Source organism: Leptopilina boulardi, unplaced genomic scaffold (assembly GCF_019393585.1).
Source record: "Leptopilina boulardi isolate dan_hultmark-lab unplaced genomic scaffold, ZJU_Lbou_2.1 LbouV2_213, whole genome shotgun sequence".
In the NCBI taxonomy this organism is placed as follows: Eukaryota; Metazoa; Arthropoda; class Insecta; order Hymenoptera; family Figitidae; genus Leptopilina; species Leptopilina boulardi.
Window position 1 is genome coordinate 1,497,843 of NW_026137767.1, and position 21,134 is coordinate 1,518,976.

General features: G+C 31.0%; 1 protein-coding gene across 10 annotated transcripts in view; it reads left to right on the plus strand.

The window, feature by feature from the left end:
- LOC127278959 (uncharacterized) overlaps positions 1 to 21,134 on the plus strand; it is a 230,291-nt gene that overhangs the window by 172,131 nt on the left and 37,026 nt on the right. For 7 of the 10 annotated variants that reach the window (XR_007842567.1, XM_051300944.1, XM_051300942.1 and 4 more), the window contains one exon: positions 16,190 to 16,321. The exons of 1 other annotated variant lie outside the window; for it this stretch is intronic. Coding sequence is in view for 8 of the 9 variants with exons in the window: in XM_051300944.1 (XP_051156901.1) it covers positions 16,190 to 16,321 (132 nt within the window). In the remaining variant the exon portion in view is untranslated. The remainder of the gene's footprint in view (positions 1 to 16,189; positions 16,322 to 21,134) is intronic. 2 more of the 10 variants (XM_051300945.1, XM_051300950.1) reach the window with 1 other exon arrangement.

Below are 21,134 nucleotides of genomic sequence, written 5' to 3' on the forward strand. Positions count from 1 at the left end.
CTTGCTAACATAATAGCGGATGGAACACATTTTTTTTACCAGTGGCGAAAGTGTAGTTTTTGCCCGCCATTCAATTATGGAAAGTCGCATTTATAGTGCATGTTGGACAAAATATTCTTCTTTTTAATTTTTTAATTGGAATAAAGTTTACTATCCTTTTATATTAATATTATTTAGACTTTCATAATAAAATTCATTTGTAGTTCACTTTTTTAGTAAATAATTAATTTTATTTCGGTATTAATAAACGCAGACCCGAAAAAAATACATTTTGTATACTCTATGGGTAATTCTAAGTAAGAACCTTATAGTGTAAATGGAAAAAAGACTAATTTATTTTATGAATTATTTTACATATTTTGACTTAACTCTCTGTTCAGATAGTACGTCAGTTTTAAAGAAGTTTACGTCACGCATCAGTTTTAATTTTGACTTTGCCCAGTAAACTTCCTGCAAGTTTGCATCGTAAACTTTCCACTAAAAGAGATTTTCCTATTTACCCCAAGTTTGCTGTATACTTGCCGAGCAAACTGGTGAACTTTCCTTAAACTTCTTGAAAACTGACGTGTTATCTGGGTGTCTAGGATGAATTATTCACACTTTAGCGCTATAAAACGTAATTATTATAGTCCTCACCAGGCATTAAAATTGTCGATTTTTGTTCATAACGGTCATCTTCGTAGGTAGAGGATTAATTTCACATTTCACACTCTTATTATACTTTTAATAACATATTTGGTTTGGTTTGTGACCTGATGTCCCCGAGGGTCAAATAGCCAGATTCTCAATGTTGGTCCATACGTAGGTTGTAGATCCATTGATGTGTTTTAATTTCGTTTCATATTGTAGATTGTACAGTGCATATCGTTCGGACAAAGTAATGGAAGAAGATATGTATTGATGGTAAGAGGAGTGAACGTAATTATGCTTGGCTTGCCAACTGCATTTTACTGGACAAATTTATATTGGTTTGAAAGTATAATCGCTTAGTTTAGCTTTCGCAAATAAAGAGAAAATCTTCGATTTAATTCTATAAATTTCTTAGCAAATTATTCAAACATTGAACTATTTGGTAATTTGATACCTTTAATAAATCAGTGATCAATATATTTGTCTTGGAACAAACATTAAAATTAAATGATTGAATCATTCGAATTTGTTAGACAATATACTTAGCTTTTTGTTCTATAATTATTCTGTATAGCAATCCCATTGACATCTCGACTCTCTGGTCGTGGAATTATCTTTTATTATTATCTTTATCCCAATAAAATTTGTTGTTTTTGGACGGTTTTGATCGCACATATATATATCCTTCAATAATTAATTTCTTGCCTGCAATTCTAGGTTTGTCTAAATTTAAGTCCATTGTGCGAAATATTTGTAATTTATATAATAACTATGAATTTTGAACTAGAAATTGATTTTAAACACTAGAATTTTGACGTTTTAATGTTATGATACAAAAACAAATGACTGGGTGTCATTTGTTTTTAAATGTTAAATTCAGGCATTTTAAATTCAGGAAAATGGTTTTCGGGTGAATCGATTCGGGCAAATGCATTCGGGTAAATAAATTCGGGGATATTAACATTCGGGCGAATGGATTCGGGTGAATAGATTCGGGCGAATAGGTCACAACCAATTTGAGTTTACATTATGCTCTAATCTTATTTTATTTATTATTAATTCGTTTTTCTTTCTTTCTACAATTAAATAATTATCTTCACCTGCTTAAAAAATTGATCAATTTCAAATAGACCTTTTCCTTGGGGATTATAAATTAGATCCCTAAATGACCTCAATCTATTGATCAGGGTCAGTTCACTCCTCAATTGTACTTCTGTAAACCAGGGTCTTCGATTTTTCACAATTATATAACGGGAATATGGATTGCTCGATGCTTCTATGAAACCGTAAGGCCAACATAAGGAAGCCCATGAATCAAAGTCTCTTTTGATTATTTCTTTGAAATCATCGAAAACTATCATTGAGTTCTTTTACACCTGAAACTCAGCGGCAAGTTTTGCAAACTTATTGGACCTTTGACTGACAACTATATCTCTGTGAGCTGGGATCCAGAAAAATCTAACTTGATCCAAACCTAATATTTCTATTTCCTCAAGGTATCTATGTATGGATTGTAACAACGGAGATGTTCTTCTTTTATTTAACGGAGTTTTACCAATTTCGCCAATAGCACATCTAGAATCAGAGGGCATTAGTGCATCTTTTATATTCTGCTGTTTAACCTCTCTTAGGGCGACGAAAATGGCCATCAATTCCAAAGATCGAATCAAGTGAAGATCAAGGACTCTTACTCCGATATCCAAATTCCGATCTGGAATGTGAAACGCGACACCTGCTCTGTTGGTGAAAGTTGAGAGACGCGTCTGTAAAAAGACTCTCTCTGAGTTCCCAAAGGCTCGGTAAATATCGGTTAACCATATAAGCCACCGCATCCACACAAGAACGACCTCTTCTAAATCCAAACTGGAAAAAGGGAAGCCATGCATTTGTTTCGACTAAGTATTCAAATCGTCGTTGGACTATCCTTTCAAAGAGCTTGGCGACACAGGAAGTGAGTGATGTAGGCTTAAAGCCCCCTTCAGATTTAGGAAGGAATTTGAACAATGTGTGCCTCCAGACTTCTGGATAAGACACACTCCTCAGCATCGAATTAAAAATTTCGAAAAGTACTCTGTTGAATGAATCTGAAAGATGTTTTAATATCTCATAGGATACCGAATCTAAACCTGATACTGACTTTGTATGCAGGGTAGAAGATCGGCCTGATGGACCGGAATGTCTTCCCTATTCAAGGATTCCTCGAGAACTTGAATTTTTTTCGTTATCCGGATTGTTGTGCTGTTCTACGTGTTTTGAACCCATCCTTGAAGTCATGGACTTAACCGTGCTCCAAGTTTTCATTAAAATTTAATGACTCGCAGAAATCCTGGAATGAGTCCGTCTTGATTCTTTTCAAATTCCTTCTGGCTTTGTTGCTGATTCGTTTGTATTTGATCAAATTCAGCCCTTCTCTTCTTTTCCTAGTGAGCTCTTCGCAATCTTCATTTCACCAGAAAGGTTGCGTTTTCCTTTTTTTTATTCTCAATTGGAAAGTAGGCCTCTCTCTTTGTAAGTCTATGATCAATCAACAACTGAGTGAGTGAAACCTCCAGGTCTGATCTAACTTCAGTCCAATTAACCTTTTTGATGTTTAGTCGATGTGTGAAGGATTCAACAGTGGTTGGTCTCAGTGTCAGTTCGAGGATAAGAGGGAGATGATCTGAACCAAACGCCTCAGAATCTGCTTTGTAGGTGATGAAAGGAACAAAAACCAGATCCAAATTGTTTGATCTATTTCCAGTCTCGTCGAAGTGGGCAGGAGTACAATCATTTACTTAGATGAAATTGCATTTCTCTTTGACAATCAACATATAAAAAAACATAAATTCCTCCCATCTTTCCATTCCCGGATTCGAATCCAAAGGGGAGTAAATAGTGATCATCTCAAGATTTCCTCGCATTGTGTGAATTGTAATGGCCCGGAAGTCGGAAGGATAACAGTCCCAAGGATTCGATAAAGAAAATTCCATCTCTGATGTGACGATATCTCGGATGATCAAAATAGCGACACCCCCTCTTCTACATTGAGTCCTATCCCTTCTATATATTTTGTATCCATGGATTATTCTAAAAATTTTGAATTGACTTGACAATATTCTAAAACGACGTTTAAAAAAAAAGAAAAGTTACCAAGGCAAACTATTTTTTATTATATACAAACAAATTTTTCATCTAAATTTTAAAACAAAAGAAAGAAAGACCTAAATTTTAAGAGACATGAAATCATAGATAGAAATCATAGAATCTTATTCTCTTTTACATTCAAAAGTTCTTTGCAATATTTGGGTCTATTATTGGTTTCCTTTTTTCAACAAGAAAGTCTCGTTTGAGGTTCCTTCAGAAATCAGTCATCATATTCACATTTCACCTTTCTTGATATCGTTGTTCAATTGATTTGATATCCTAGTGGAAATTTAATTTCGTTTCAATGACGTTAGAAAATTTTTTTTTTTAGCTATAAAAAGCAAAGATATCCTTTTCGGCCATTCTTTCTTTTTATAATGGTCTTTCTCTATTCCTCGCATCTTACAGACCTGGTTATCCTGTTATATGTTTGTAGCATTTTGTAAAATATTCGACACGTATATTTTTATAAGTTCTCTATTCGTTTTTTAATTGTATATTGAGGAGCATACAAAAAACAGTCCTAGACATAATTCGAGCCATGGTCACTGGTATAATTAGCGCCATGATAGAGTCACTTTTTTAGTTGCAATATTAAATATCAGAAAGAAGTATAAATGTGTATAACAAGCATAATCGTCCTGTCACAGACAACATTTGAGAATCGACTTCTCCTTCACTGGCCGTGTACGCAGAACGTGTTATCACAGTCAGTGCCAAAAGTTTTAAGCCTTGTCAGTTGCATAGAGCAAATGAAGTAATAAAGTGACATTTTGTGATGTGCGGTTATTTATAAATGGTAAATGTTGTGTGGCGAACTTCGCGAGACTTTGATTTTAAATAATAATTTAGAGAATAAGGGTTCAGCTCACGACAGTCGACACAATGTATTTGAAGAAAACTCCTGAAATCCATGTAATTTAGAGAAAGATTCGACCAGCGGCGAAATCCATTGAGCAGTTGCGAATAAGAATATTATTGAGACAAGTTACTAGGTAAGAAGAACAAGGATTGATCGAACTTACCAATTCGCAGATCGCTGTTTCGCTGGTGAATTGTGATTCCGTTATTATTGATCCATCGTCAAAAGGCACACAAATGAATAAAAAGCAAACAATTAAGAAAACTGCATAATTTAATAATAGTAAAATATGTTATACAATGAAAAAAAAGAAAAGAGTGCGTCACAGCGCACAAATTGAGTTCGCGTTAATAATGAGACTCGCATGTCTCTTAGAAGTATTGCTTCTCGCTAGAAGTCCCGCTTCTCTCTGATTTTTGAAATCGAGCGCGATCATAATCGCAACCTTTGAGACCCTTCGGGTGGGGTCCGATGACACCCGAATTTTTCATTCGTTCAACGACCTCTGGTCGCGGTAGCTATCAGGCTAGCGCCTGGCGCGATGTATTATACAGATGAGAAAAACCACCAGGAACGGCATATTTATCCCAAAAGAAAGAAAACGATTTCGATCGTTACAATTCCCCCCTTCTAAATTGCCGTTGCTAGTCGTTTGTCTAAGCTCGATCAATCAGTATCCTGAAACATAATAATCTCACCTTTTATTTACTCGTCTCAATAATTAAAGAATTTTGCTAAAGAAAATGAGGAAAGTAAATATTAAAGAAAATTAAAATTCAATTGGTGATAAAATAACAGAAATATTTTGATATATGGTTCGCAACTGCTCTTTGGTAACTTAGTAATCGCTAGTTTACTTAAGTATAAAAATAGTAATTCAGTTTTATTATGTTTTTATATGCATAAAACAATTATTAATGCGAATACGCTATCCATCTAAAAAATTTTATTAAAGTATTTAGATTGGCGCAATTACGCAATAGAAAGAAAAACAAATATTAAAGGATTCCCCTTTTGTTTGTATAATGATAAACAATTTTTTTTTGTATCGCACGCGTAGTATTTTGATGAAGGCTGTTGTAGAATGATGTCCTCAAATGCATCTGTTCTCCGGCGCTCATACAAATGTCGCAAGATTACGAAGATTTTTTTTTTGTTTTCGGAATGCCCTTTTTCTCTGATGACGTCACAAGCCGAATCCGGGAAATAAGTGTTGTCTGCGTAACTTCATGTACTTTGTGATGAAAACAAATAAATTCGTCTTCAAGGTAGACTGTGAATTTTGTTAGTCAAAAGCTTTAGAGCGAAGTTCACGAAAAATGTGCGTTGACGACTGACTTCCTTCAGGATCGCTAGTAATGCATAGAGGGTTTGCATCAGTGTTGCACTTCTGTAGCCGTGAAGAAAGACCTTGACTCTTGAAAGTTGGTCCATACTAAGCGTGTTGGCAAATGTTGTATAAAAACCATGATTTGTCTTCAGAGGTCGAATATTGCACATAATATCTTTTGGAAAAGCGAAGTTGATAAACATTTTTGATAGTATCTCAAGATGAATTTTGTCAAAATCAGTGATGGATTTGGGAGCACAATGGTTTTCTTCAAATGAGACGAAATGACATTACTTATGAAGTTTTCAAGAATGTCAAATGTCGAATGGAAGTTGTATACGCTATGAGTTCCTTCATACAGCTGATTTTCCAAGACAGAGAAGGATGCCATCAGCGCGACAGCTAGAAGCGAAGGTCACATATATTGGAAAGACAATAATATGAGCGCTGGTGCTGGTGGCGAAGAAGCTGCTTCTCGTGTTGTTCCTCTTGATTTTCGCTAATTTACATTTATTTGACGATATCGTGGGAATCAATTTTTATTTTTAATAAGAAAGATTAATAACTCATGTTTAATTTAATTTTCCTGTTTTTCGTAAATTTTTTTTTTGTATAAACTTAAATATTTTTTTTTTTTTTTGTAAGCACAATGACAGATGATTGAATGAATGCGCGCTGGTTGAAATTTAAATATTGTTAAAATGACAGTTAAATATCAGTTTAGCATTGTCATCACTAATAGTGCTCGCGATTGTTTTGCTTCAATAATGAGCATTATCTTTTTTCAAATAATTATTTTGTTTTTGCGATTTCTAATAAAATAAGTATCTTTGCTTTATATCAGCTTTAATTAAATTAATTTAGTATTGATCGCGATTAAATTAAATCAAAACTTTACTTTGTTAATAAATGTCAAAATAGATATATTTTTTTTCAAACTGTTAAATAATCATTTGTAATTTTTAAATCACTTATTATTTTTTTATTATTTATTTTTGTTTATTTAAACAAGTCGCGCAATAATTGTACTCCGATTTTGACATTAAGGGCAATGCGGGCCCTTTTAGCACTTGCGCATAGACTTGCCAGCTGTTGCTGATAAGCAAGTAGTTGGCTTTGCTATAGGCAATGACGCACGCGAAGGTATACTCGGTCCTACTGTACGCAATTAGGCGACGGAGGGGAGTTCCCTGCTAGAGTCTAAATGCTATGTCTCGGATTCCGAGCAAAAGCAAAATACGTTTTCGTTTTTGGAGTTACTGCGTGAAATCTCTACTGGCTAAGCGCTATATAAGACGTTAAAGCAATTTGAGAGAGACACCTTCAGTCCTGGGCGAAACGATTGCCATGTGGAATAGCACATTTATTAATTATTTTGCGGCGCTTTTTAACTAACATATTTTAAATTAAAATTTTTTTTTTTTTTTAATGAGTATTAATTACTATTTTCATGTTAAACAGTTATTCGATTTAAATAAGATATTTTCATTTGTTATGATTTAAATTTAATATCAATAAAAAATTTTTTTTTTTGAGACGATCATTTACTTTACTGCGGTTACTCAATGAGTGCGAGATGTACTCATCGTCAACTGAAAAATCACTAGCAAAGTACTCGGTAAAGTTACTTGCATTTCGCGTAATTACTTTTACTAAGGAATGCGTTGAGATTTCAATTACATGACTAGAATAACTTTTTGAAAAGTTAAGTCTTTCGCGCTTATGTTTTCAAAGAGGCATTATAGTGATTTCAGCGTAATTCCAAGCTTACTATCACTTCGCTTCAATGAAGGCTGTGCGATTGATTGTATAATCGATGATTATTGGTAATCAAAATTTTGAGAGTCACTAGCATTATTCTCAGCAACTCTAGCTGTATTTAGCGTAGATGAGTTGGCTGGGAGGCGCGTTGAATCCCATTATAAGAATGATATATATATGTTTTTTTTTTAACTTTTATTTTGCCTTTTATAAAAACTCTTAATTTATTATTAATCATTTATTTATTTTTTTTTTTTATTATTTCAAAATTATTAGGTAAGATTCTCGCAATTTCAGGAAACACTAGTGTATTTATTATAATTTATAATAAAGGCACGTTGCTTCCTCGCAAAGAAAATGCATAACTTTGCTTTATTATACTAAAACACTAGTGAACGGACTTTAGCGAACACGTTGAATTAGTATTGAAATGCTGACTTATTGTAAGAGAACTTGCACTGTTTGATGAGGCACTAGTGGCATCGAGTAAGCATGCGCTTTTGAGCACGTTGCCTCAGTGTAAGATGTACAATTTTGACAGCTTGTTTCTCAGCTGTTATAAGAACACTAGTGAACAATAAAGCTTTTCGCTTTCGAACACGTTGTTCTAGCCAGAGAAAACTAATTGACAATTTCTGAGAAAGTGGCAATTAATAATTATTATTTAGTTATTGAAATTTTATTCTTTAAAAAATTCAATTAACATTAATAATTATGCGAGAAAAAGTAACGCGATAATTTTAATTTTGAAATACTAGTGACAATTAGATTATTTACCTAAGTTGTACGTTATTTCTTGATTATAAATTCGCGAGGTACTTTTTTTTGACCTTGTTAAATAAGATAATAATTTTTATTTTCTGACTTTGCGCTCATTTTTCGATAATGGAGCGTTGTCATGATTGCCGTGTGCATTAGGCACATTTATGTACGAACAGTAGGGTACATGTGGTAAATTATATTGTTGTGCATAGTATGGCGGAGAATAATAATATTCTAATGATTTATAATATTTTTCGCAATTGCGTAATTTCGTTTTATTTAATTTATTAATAAAAGGTTTCCGCTCAAAATTATTATCTTTTTGGCAATCATTAATTTTATATTTTTTAAAATTATTATTTCTATACCGGCCGTCTTTGTTACTCGAGCACCGCGGACGATTATAACGCTTATTGCTTGGCGTTCGTCGCTTATGACGGTGATCCGGATGGTGTCTATCGCTGTCGCGACTTATACGCTTTGGCGATTGATGTCTCTCTCCCCCCTTCTGCGATGAAGTGGCACTGAGAGAGCAAGACAGATCTGGACTAGATCGACAATGCGAACTAGGAGCAAAAGACTCAAAAACATTGTCTGAATCTGCGCAAGATGTAGATTCAAGTAATTTCGCGTCATTGTTCTGTGATTCTAAAGTTTTAATTTTTTTTTGTAATGAAGCGTATTGGCGCTTGTAAATTAAAATTTTATTAATTTCATTAGGTTTCAATTTGTAATTTCTTGATTCTAAATTTTTCACCGTTGTACAGCTAGTTTTAACCAGTGAGTTTGACTGTGTAAACGAGTTTTGCGCGTTTGCAGCAGTCTGTACACTTGGTGTACTGCTGGAGGGGGTTGCCATTTCCGAATTTGAAAAAAGGGTGGGAGGGAGGGTTACGAGTTTGTCGGTATAGCTTTGACTATCGCTGATAATTGAGCTACTCGATGGTTCCCCATGAAATTTTTGCATTTTAAATTGCATAAATTCCGCTTTCAAGATGGAAGTTTGGCGCTTAAAATTTTCCTTCAAATCTTGAATCATTTCGCGATTGCAGCTATTTATTTCTTGTAAATTTTCAATTTTTGATTCTAATGAATTTCTTAAGTCAGTTAATAAACAATTTTGTTCACTAAATTTTTTCATCACTTGGCAAAGTGCTTGTTCCATTTTGTTTACAAAATAAAATTTTTAATTAATTTTCAGTCAATTTATTTCGATATAAAATGTTTTAATTTGAGTATTTCTAAAGGTAGTCTAACTGAGATCAAGCAAAGTTTGTGTTTACGTTTTTTTTTCAAAAGACTCGGTATGTTAACGTCGAGCGATCGAACAAGAGATAATGCTTTCGACGAGTGATTATTTCAGAAATAAATTTAATTTGAATATATTTTGAAAGAATATTTCTAATGGAAAATTTTGAAATATTAAGCGTTGGTATCCCTCATGGTGCTTAAAATAAAATTTATTTTCTAAATTTTTTTTCAATTATTACACAGAACGTAGAAAAGATAAAATTGATAATTAATTCTTTTTGAAAATAATAATAATAATAATGACGCGTTTTGTTAGTCGGTACAGTGAGAGAGAAGCGAGCACATGTTTGCAATATAATATAATTTATAATAATATCGCGTAATGGATTTCTGGAATTCTTGTTCAAAAATGTTGTGTTTATTTAGACGCGGTGAAAATAAAATTTTGTTACATTCTGAGAAAATTTTACTTAGAATGAGTCGCCATTTTATCGCGTAGGGAATAGAAAGAAAAGCGTCACTCTAAAGGAAAGGACCTGTGCGATACGCCATTTTGAGGCTTCGCGATGGAAATTTCCCAAGATGAAAGCGCGATTATTTTAACACAAAAAAGTTAAAAATTTTGCTAAAAATGTGGCGAAGCACAATTTCAGCTAAAAAAAAGGACAGACAGTTTCGGGTCAAAAAAATCCGCTTCCGTTCACGCACAAAAATGTGGCAACACAATTTCGGCTAGGAGAACAGAATAATTTCGAGTCTAAAAAAGTCTGTCCCTGTTCGGGCGCCAAAAATGTGGCGAACTTCGCGAGACTTTGAATTTAAATAATAATTTAGAGAATAAGGGTTCAGCTCACGACAGTCGACACCATGTATTTGAAGAAAACTCCTGAAATCCATGTAATTTAGAGAAAGATTCGGCCAGCGGCGAAATCCATTGAGCAGTTGCGAATAAGAATATTATTGAGACAAGTTACTAGGTAAGAAGAACAAGGATTGATCGAACTTACCAATTCGCAGATCGCTGTTTCGCTGGTGAATTGTGATTCCGTTATTATTGATCCATCGTCAAAAGGCACACAAATTAATAAAGAGCAAACAATTAAGAAAACTGCATAATTTAATAATAGTAAAATATGTTATACATTGAAAAGAAAGAAAAGAGTGCGTCGCAGCGCACAAATTGAATTCGCGTTAATAATGAGACTCGCATGTCTCTTAGAAGTATTGCTTCTCGCTAGAAGTCCCGCTTCTCTCTGATTTTTGAAATCGAGCGCGATCATAATCGCAACCTTTGAGACCCTTCGTGTGGGGTCCGATGACACCCGAATTTTTCATTCGTTCAACGACCACTGGTCGCGGTAGCTATCAGGCTAGCGCCTGGCGCGATGTATTATACAATTAGAAAAACCACCAGGAACGGCATATTTATCCCAAAAGAAAGAAAACGATTTCGATCGTTACAGTTGTAAAATTAAACATGGCTGCAGTGTTGGGTAGCCAAATATCCCAGTGAGAAATGGAAAGTCTAATAGATGTCAACTTGACGTCTAGGATGTTAATAAATGATCTGCGTCTAGATTTGGTCTAAAAATTTCAGACTCTGGACGTCAAAGTAAATATGTTTTTAAGACGCAGAAAATTGTTAAAGTACCCAGTAAAAAAACTAATTCAGATGAATTGAAATTAATTAACTTCTTTGGCTAGGTTCAATTCGTATTTGTCGCTAAGCAAGATTCAGTGAAGCCCTTTGTAGATTCATTTCAATTCATAACCAATGAGTTTTAATCGGTTGAAAATTCAAACAAAATGACCAACTCATCTATTCAATTTGTGCTGACAAATTGAAAAAAATTAAAGCTCAAAAGTTTGTTCATCGAATTATATTATATATATAATTTGATTTAAAAAAGCATATGAACCGCGGGTGGGCCCTCGTTTATTGTCTTGTTCGAAAACATTATGCTCGTCAATAAACTCGGTGTTCCCATTCTTGATGCATAATATACTATTTTTTAAATTTAGAATTTTATTTGACATTTCAGTCCAAATTTTTTTTCGCTGGAAATATACATGTCTAGACATAACTTATCTTAATAGCCTAGGTATGAAATTAGTCAACTATTATTTACGAATGAAGCAGTTCATCAAAATTATAAATAGTTTAAGAATTATAAAAGTGCTTTTATTGAATTTTTGTTAACCTAGTTCAAGAAATCTTTGTGCAAACAGTATTTTTCCTACAAATGAAAAAACTTTTTAGTGATTTCTATTTACTAATGGAATTTTGATAAGACGTCTTACTCCAAGGTCACTGTGGTTCGAATAACACACATAACGGCAGAATGATGAAATAAGTAGGTTATTTTTCTTATCACCGACCTATATTACATCGTTTATTCCAATTTTAAATTCATCGTCTAGATAGGTCGACTGTGATTTTATGGATAAGTTCTTTAATAATTAATAACAGTTAATTTCTTGTGCCAAGAATTTTTGGCGTATTTTTGGAGTATCAAACGAATCTTCTGTTATACACTTTTTGTTCTGAAATAAACAAAAAGTAAAGAAAAAATATGCAATCATCAACATAATCATTGCTAATGTATTGTGGGGTTTATGGTTGAAGGAATACGAAGTAAAAATCCAATCCCATAATGTGTTTGGCTGTATAGTTGACGCGATGAGGGAATGGTGCTTTTTCAAGATTAGACCATTTATGCACCTAGTTAGGATTGGCCCTGCCAACATTTATTATGTAGTTGACATACATTTGCATAAATTAAATAAAAAATGAACAATGACACACATACTAACAGGCACACATTTACTCTGTCTGAATCTTACACACAAATTTTGACAACGGAGCGTTAGTTTTCTTTTTTTTTTTTTTGTTAAATAAAGTTTTTGACTCTAGAACAGTGTTATAGGTCCTACAAAGAAAGCTTAGATTTCAAGGAATAATTGTAGCGGTTATTTCCTTTGTAATTCGAGTATGTTTTTCAATGACTCGCAGTGTTAGCGTTCTCACAATTTCCGACGGTAGTGTAAGGGCGCACTTACACCTTTTTGGTTGCCTGCCTGCCTGCAGGAGTTGTCATGGCAACGTGCAGGAGTAAAAGAGAGAAAATTCAAATTTGAATTTACTATGTCTATTATTCCTACACGTTACCATGACAACTCCTGCAGGCAGGCAGCCAAAAGGTGAGAGTGCGCCCTAAGTATTATAAAAACAAGAAAATTTTTTGAAAATTTGAATAGAACGGTCACATATAACCTCACATTGTATAATCTTTAATTCCATATTTACAACGCCAAAATGGTCGTACGTTACATATGCGTCGCTAATAATAAAGTTTCAAATAATATAATTTTTGTCCTTTTAACTGAATTTTCTGCATAAATATTTGTATTTGAAATAAAATGAGTATTTTCAATCAATCCATGTAAATAATAACCTCTAGATCTTCTCCTCGTCTTTATTAATAAGCCCTGTTTTTATTTAAAACGAATTTTTGAATCACGGATTATCGTATTGCACTTTATAATATGTAGGGGAGACCGAAGTTACTTGGCGCACTTTTTACTCTTTGTTGTGTAACTCTTTCATTTTTGCTTTTTTAAAAAAGTTGAAGCTAAGCTTTAATTTAAAAAAAAGAAAGTTGCAATATATTTAATACTTTTATTTTTATACCACTTTATTTAAAGCTGTGCAAAGCGCGCCAAGCAACCCCGGCCCGGGGTTGCGTGACGCAGGAGTGAAATTAATTAAATTATAAATATATTAAATTATAACAATAAAATTATTTTTAAAATTAGAAAATTTCATTTAAATTAAAAGCATTTTCTATAAAATCGTAAAATTATCAAAAATTTTTTTTTTTATAATTACGCTGTGAATATTTAAAAACCCATTATTCGGTTAAATTTTTTGAAAAGGATTATTATTGGTGCTTACTAATGTGTAAACTATATATAATCAATTTAATTTAATCATTCTATTAATATTTAACGAAATTTTCAGATAAACGCGCCACCTAACCCCGAATGTACTTTTGAAATATTTATTAATTTTTTATAAAGACTGTTAATATAAATCAAAAATTTTTTTTGTTTATTAATAAAAAATGTATAGAGCTCAAAATTTAATATTTGAGCTTTTCTAAAATTCATTTTTTAAAGAGATATCACAAAAAAATGAAGACGTTAAAAAATTACTTTGGAGTGCCAAAATCAGTTATTTTAATCTATACTCCTCAATAATTAATGAATATTACTGAAATTTTGTACAAACTTACAGTTTATCAAGTACTTTAACTTGAATGAAGAGAAAAATTAGTTTAACTTAACACTTTTGAATAAACTCAAGTGCGCCAAGCAACCCCTACAACAAACAGCCCCGGTCTCCCCTACATTCATTTTACATGATAAACAGTTGCCTCCTAAAAAGAAGGATTGCACGAAAACTTTACTACACTTCATTTATACAAAAATCATATTTTTGTAAATACTCATATTATTACACATGTTTAAATATTTATAATAGCCCGTATAGAAATTTAGACCTGACTTCGGATAAGTCCGTAGCAAAAATTCGAATTTCTTATTATTATGATTAAAGTCGAAACTCGATTAGAATTGTGTACCGAATTCACTGTTTCAGAAGGATTTGGGGTAGTCGGGCAATTTCTGCAGGGCTATTTAATGTATCACGTCAATTTTAATGTACTAATTGTAAAAAGAACAAATTATTTTGCACTACAATGTTTTATGAAGTTTATTAATCTTATTCAATATGCAAACAATTTTTTGACATTAAGGGGGGAAACCACTTTAGAAATCACAATATTTTTTTTTGATAAATCTTTAGTAGACGTATCAAATGGTATGCTAAAAAAGTATTTGAGCGATATTCGAAGTACATCTTACATGAGACGAGCATAAAAGAAGCCTGCTCCGGTTGACCAACATGCGGGGAATAATAATGATAAAATATAATAATTATTAATAAATAATAATAAATAAACTTTATTTAAAAAAATAAAGTCTTTGCAAAAAAAAGAAAGGATGCTATATGATGCAGGAATAGCAAATTAACTGTAAAGACTTTGTATAATTAATACATATTACCAATATGAACCTTTGTTGCAATTTTTAAACTTAAATATTAAATATATTTTTTTTGCGAAATACTTTTTTTAATTGAAAATTTTGACTTAAAAAAGTGATGTTTTTTGAACTTTCAAGTTTCTTGACGAAAGGGAGGTTCACATACATGGAAAATACTTAAATAATGTAAAAAAAATTTTGATTTTTTTTGTAGTTAATTAAAAGTAAGAGTGTACGCCAATTACAAAACCGGACGCTTCCCTCGTAGAACAATATCTTACAAAGTCTAACATTTAAACAAAATGTTTCATAAAATTTCAGATACACTTTGAAGTATGTGCTGTCTGACATTTTAGTTCAAATTAACATAAAGAATTTTGTTCTTTTTAAAAAAATTCCTAAAAATAATCTAAAAATCAGCCTTCTATAGTGGTTTCCCTCCACAAAATTTTCTTACTTAGAAATTATTTTAGTAAATTTTACTAACTATCTAGATAAACCATCAAACTTATTATTATGATTTGGTAATTAAACAAGTCAGTAAAATTTACTTAAAAGTTGTACAATTTCCTGGAAATTTTGTCAGTTTATCTTTTTAAAATATTTTCAGGTTAAAATATTAAATACTTTTAATTAAAACATTACGAAATTAATTATTATATAGTTTTCTTTATCTCATGAGTTACATGAAATATATGAGCACAGTCGGTCGGTTCAACAATCAACTGAAAGGTTTACACTTCAAAATTTTTTGAAAAATTTGTTTATATAATTTTATCTGCAAGTAATTTAGTTACAAAATGAAAAAAATTAATTTTTGTAATGCTAAAAACCCTTCTGCTTAGCATTAAGTTCAACCCAAAAGTTTGTGCAATTTTGAATTCTCTTGTAAATGTTTTTCTGAAGAATTGTCTAAATAATTTAAAACTAAAAAAATGTTAAATTAATTTTCATAGATAATCAATTTTTTTTTTGCATAGAATATAAAACATCGATTTTCATGAAAATTCATTTAACGATTTTTTTCTAATAAAATATACAAGAAAATTTGTAGTGCACAGATATTTGTGATGTTATTATTGCTGAGCAGCAAAAAATTCTACCTGAAAAGATAAAAAAATTCCGTTTCGTAAGAAAATTTTTACTGATTTTTTTTATTTTGATATTAAATTACTTAGAGGAAATTATTACAAATGTAAATTTTACAAAAAAAATCTGAAATTTAAAAGTGTTAGGGTTAAACTTACAATTGGTTGCCGACCCACCGTGATGAGATCTTCGACAGTAATATGTGAAGATTCAATTCAATTGCAAAAAAAGTTGCTTGATCTGCATATTTTTACGATTCTGCATGCATAAGTCAGCAAAATTTGCAGCATCTGCACTGGTCGAACCAGCACTTGGACTCAATGGACAGCGGGGGTGGTGTTACATGGCCAAGGCCCTCTAGACCACGTGTCAATAGTGCAATCGACGTTGCCGGCTTCCTATCCCAGGTGGGTAAACAAATTGGGAAAAAATACAAAAATGAATATAAAATAAATTACAGAGATAAAGACCTCTTCAATGATAACAATTACTTTTCTTCAAAAACAAATGCATGACAACTTCTTATATGTGCATCTTTTTCAAGCTCAGATAAAAAAATCTTCATTTATATACTAACATGTCTTTTCGTAAGTAGTATTAAATTTCTCCAATAATATTGTTGATTAGAGACTTTATTAGCAAATAACATTGTCCAACAAAAAAAAATGATCTGCCTCTGACTACACAAATCTAAATGCGTGATTCTGATAGTCTACACTGTACTGCATAAGAATATGCTTTTAAAACTGCACTACATGACCAACGTTTTTTCATAATTTGCAATTTATTAATTCCAAAAGGGTATTCATCGTCTATTTACAGTTACAAATGTCTTGTAAATAATTTTTTAATAGAAACTATTCATTGATTCATGTTTGACAGGGAAAATTTACGTGAAAAATATGTGTCATATTCGTATTTCTATTATCCAACTTTGCATATAAACGGACAGTAAATAATAATTTAAGTAAATGTAAACTTTAAAAAGACTCAGCCGCTATTCCCATCTGCATCTATCTATGAACATTAAAATTAATTAACAAAATGTTCAGCAAGTACAAATTCAACAATATCTGAGACACATTTTGACCTCAAAATAATTTAATTCCTAAATTAAGTTAAACGTTATCGTTTACTTATTAGACATATGCTATGCTCCACGAGAAAGGGGACTTTAACTGCAAGATGCTAATTTTACAGAATGTTTGTTTCAAGTCGAGTTGTTTTATATTTTTTTTTTAAGGTAAAATCGATTTTTTTTTTATTTTTTTAACTGTCTCAATGGAAAGCTTGACTCATTTTTTACAAGACATGTAATTTTCAGGCTAGGATCTTTTTAAGTTTTGAAAATATTTGAAAACTTGTAAAATTATAATTATTTAAATAAGTATTAATCAATATTTTTTACTTAAAAATTACTAAATATTCATATAGAGAAAAGAAAATATAATATAAAATAAAAAAAAATATTTCTGCTATTGTTGAAATAAAATATTAGAAAAAATAATTGTAATTCAAAAGCACTCTGCAAATGATAGCAACCTAGAAATCTGAAATTCCGGCCAGGATCATTTTGAATAGGACATTTCTTTTTGTTGGATTTCTAATAAGATTGTTTGATGGCCATTTTAATAATCTAAGCGGCCCTATATTTAATGGCAATTGTATTAAGGTAATTTATCAAATATAATCCTCGTTGATTATGATTTTCGTCACCCTCACTATTATTTTTCGCATTTAGAACCCCAATAAACTCCATATTATTCCTACTTTTTGGTGCTAGTCTAAGATCCGTAATAGAAATATGTACCCTCATCGTCATAGATTGCCTAGATAAACACGGTTGGTTGGAAAACATTTTAACCCTAAACTTGCATCCCTTGGAAAATCATAAAAAATGTTTATATATATATATATATATATATATATATATATTTGAAATAAATAAAATAATAATTATTATTATTTGGTTTTAAAAGGTTTTGGGAAAATAATATGTTATTTGGAAAAGTTTTGGTTGGGAAAAGTTTTGGTTGGGAAAAAAATCTTTGGGAAAAGTGTTCTACAATCCTTAAAAAGTTTTTAGAACGTTTCATGTCTGCCAAAAAATGTTTTAGATCATTATTTGAACATCCATGTTCTTAAAATGTTCCAGAACATTATTTGGCGGACATGAAACGTTCTAAAAACATTTTTAGAACGAACATAGTTTTATGCCCACTGGAAAAGAAATGTGAGCAAAATTTATTCATTTATAAATATCTTATATATCTTCAATGTTTCAAAATAAAATATGGTTTTATTTTTTAAAGAATACCGGAAAATATTGACACCAATAAACAACGTATACTTCCTATCGGTTAATTTTTTTATACACTTAATTTGTTATTTATTGTTAAATATCTATGGATTAAAATTTCACTTATCCCAGCCCTTAAAGCTTAAAAATAACTTAAATTATTAAAATTGAATTAAAAAAGACCACGAAAATGAAAAGGGTCATTAATATGTCGTCTTGCGACGTTTCATAGGCAGAAATTTGAATGTGACACATCTTTCAAGTTATCAGTTAACATGCAAAATTTTTATATGGCCATTGTTTCTCATGCAGTTTTAACAACAGAGCCTTGACAATGGAGCAATTAACTCCTGCAGGAAATTTTTTGCGCATACCCAGTCGAAAAATTGTGCATAATTATTAAATATGCATTACTTATTATGCATAGCTACTATTTAAAAATTGTACATTAAAATTCATTTTTTGAACTGTCAATTAAAATAGTGACATAATTTTTAAATAGTCACCATGCATAATTCCCGTATTTCGAAGGAATCACCTATTTCGATTAGTGTAGTCAACAAATGCTGTTCATTGCAGATTAATTTAATATTCGATTTCGGAAACTTTTAATCAAATTTATTTAACATAATTTTTGATATTACAAAAACGATATTTTGTGAGCATGGTTTTTCAAAATAAATAAAAACTAATTTTCAGGTACAAAAATATACACAAAAGAAAATATAATTCTTAGAATTATTTATCAAAATTAAAGAAATTACTAAAAGACTTACTGAATACAATTAATATTTCAAATAAATTATTTGCAATTTTGCATTTATTTATTTTACAACATCGATCTTACTAATAAATTTTTCATTAGCCTACAGAGGTTAATTAATCAAGCTAAGCTGTTACAATGATATTGAAAAAAGTATTTCAATACCCTGTAACTTTCCAGATGAAAATAATTGAAATTCGATTGGAATTCGTGTGGCATTTTGAAACGTTTTTCGTATTGATAATTCATGCAAATTGTACAAAAATTGTTACTTCGAGTTGTTTTTTAAATTTCGCACTGATATTAACATATGTTTGTACTTTCGCTTTAAATTTGTATGGCCTTTTTACAAATTAATTTTCTACAAAGACTTTCCATTTTTACATATCTTTTTACATTTCATTTGCTTTTGGTGTTCAAATATTATATCTCATTTATCATATTATATTTCCTTATTTGTAAAAAGCAACCATACTTTCCATAACATATAATTAGCATCATTCTTTAAAGTTCAGTGGGTTTACATAAATTTGTACTACAAAATGAACTAACGTTCCTCAAATGTGTTTAAAAATTGTTTAATTTAGTTATTAATAATTAAATTTTTAAGCATCAGTTACTAAATGTGGAATTACTCCAACTTTACTTTATAAAAATTCAACATATAAATAAAATAATGCTTCTCTTATTAAAAAAAGAAAAGCATGCCCCGAAATTAGTAGTGGCAGAAGGAAAAAATTGAAAATCTTGGTTCAAAAAGTTCTACAGATCGCAATTGATAACCATAATTTTTTAATTGTAGACATATAAGATTAATTAAAAAAATATATATGTTATTTTAATAACAAAAATGCTTTACAATATTTACATTTAAAAATATTATGCAAGAAGCATTACCATAGCAACCATTATAACAAAGCAAAAATTACTATATGGCTACTGTTACTGTTGTGGTGGTTACGATAAAAAATAAAATATTTAGCAAAATTGAACCTTTTTTATAATAATTGCTGTTTCTAAACAATATGACGAATTTCAAAACATTTTTCGTTTACCAATTCTAGTAAACATTTCTTTAAAATGAGGCACATTGTAGGCTTTTAGACTCAATACTTAATTCAATGACTGATTGAATACAAAATTTTAGAAATAAATAATTTTTTTGGCCTATCTGCACGGAAAGTATATCATTTTGGGTACTTAAGGCAGGCGCAAAGTAACTGATTCCCGCCCGGGGTCTGGCAAGCGGATATAATAGTATATTATGCAACAAGATATTGTTTACGTTGTCATTTGCACTACAAGTTTTAGTGAACGAGTGCTCGCAAACGTCAACGTAAACAAAAAACGCCGCCAGATGGTGAAAATTATTTTCACTGTTAAGATCAGTCTTGCCTATAAAAACTGAGACTCTAACTCAGAAGTTGTATTGTAAAGCACAACATTTTTTTCTTTTCAGATGAATGGCAGTAATATTATTTGATTTTTAATTAAATAATTTTTAATTTTTGTAAACTGTCGTCTGCATAAAGCAGCGAACTGAAAATTCCCACATGAAATACTATATACTTTCCTTTATATAATTCCATGTGAAATCTTAGGTAGATATTTTTGATGTTGTTTTTCAATTTTTTTTTGTATATATACAGTTTATTAAAATATCGCTATCCAATTTTATTTGTCAACAATATTGACAAAATATAACGCTCCATTTGGGAATGAATTCCAAGTTCGAAGTTAATGTAGATGTTGATTTATGTCTTATGAAGATCTTGGTATAGACCACGGTATAGGCGTCGTATAGACCTCTTATTTATTGTTGGTTAGTCATAAATCGACCTTTTTCCTTTTGCTTAAAGGTCAGCGACCAGTCTTTTTGCAGATAAATTTTTCAATCCATTTTATTATAAAAATGCACATTTTTAATGAGTTTGCTCCTGTGTATCAATTGATCAGTAAGCATGGAAATATAGGTTTTCTGAAAGACGTCTTTACTTTACGATAACCCATGTCCTCATGCCCAATGTGTTTATAATATAAATCCAGTATAACTTTTTTGAAAGGAAGGTAATGCGATTTGATTTATTGTTTATGATTCTGAATTGGAGAAGGAGAGGTTTCGAATTCAGTGTAATTTCAGATAAAAATCAACAAATTT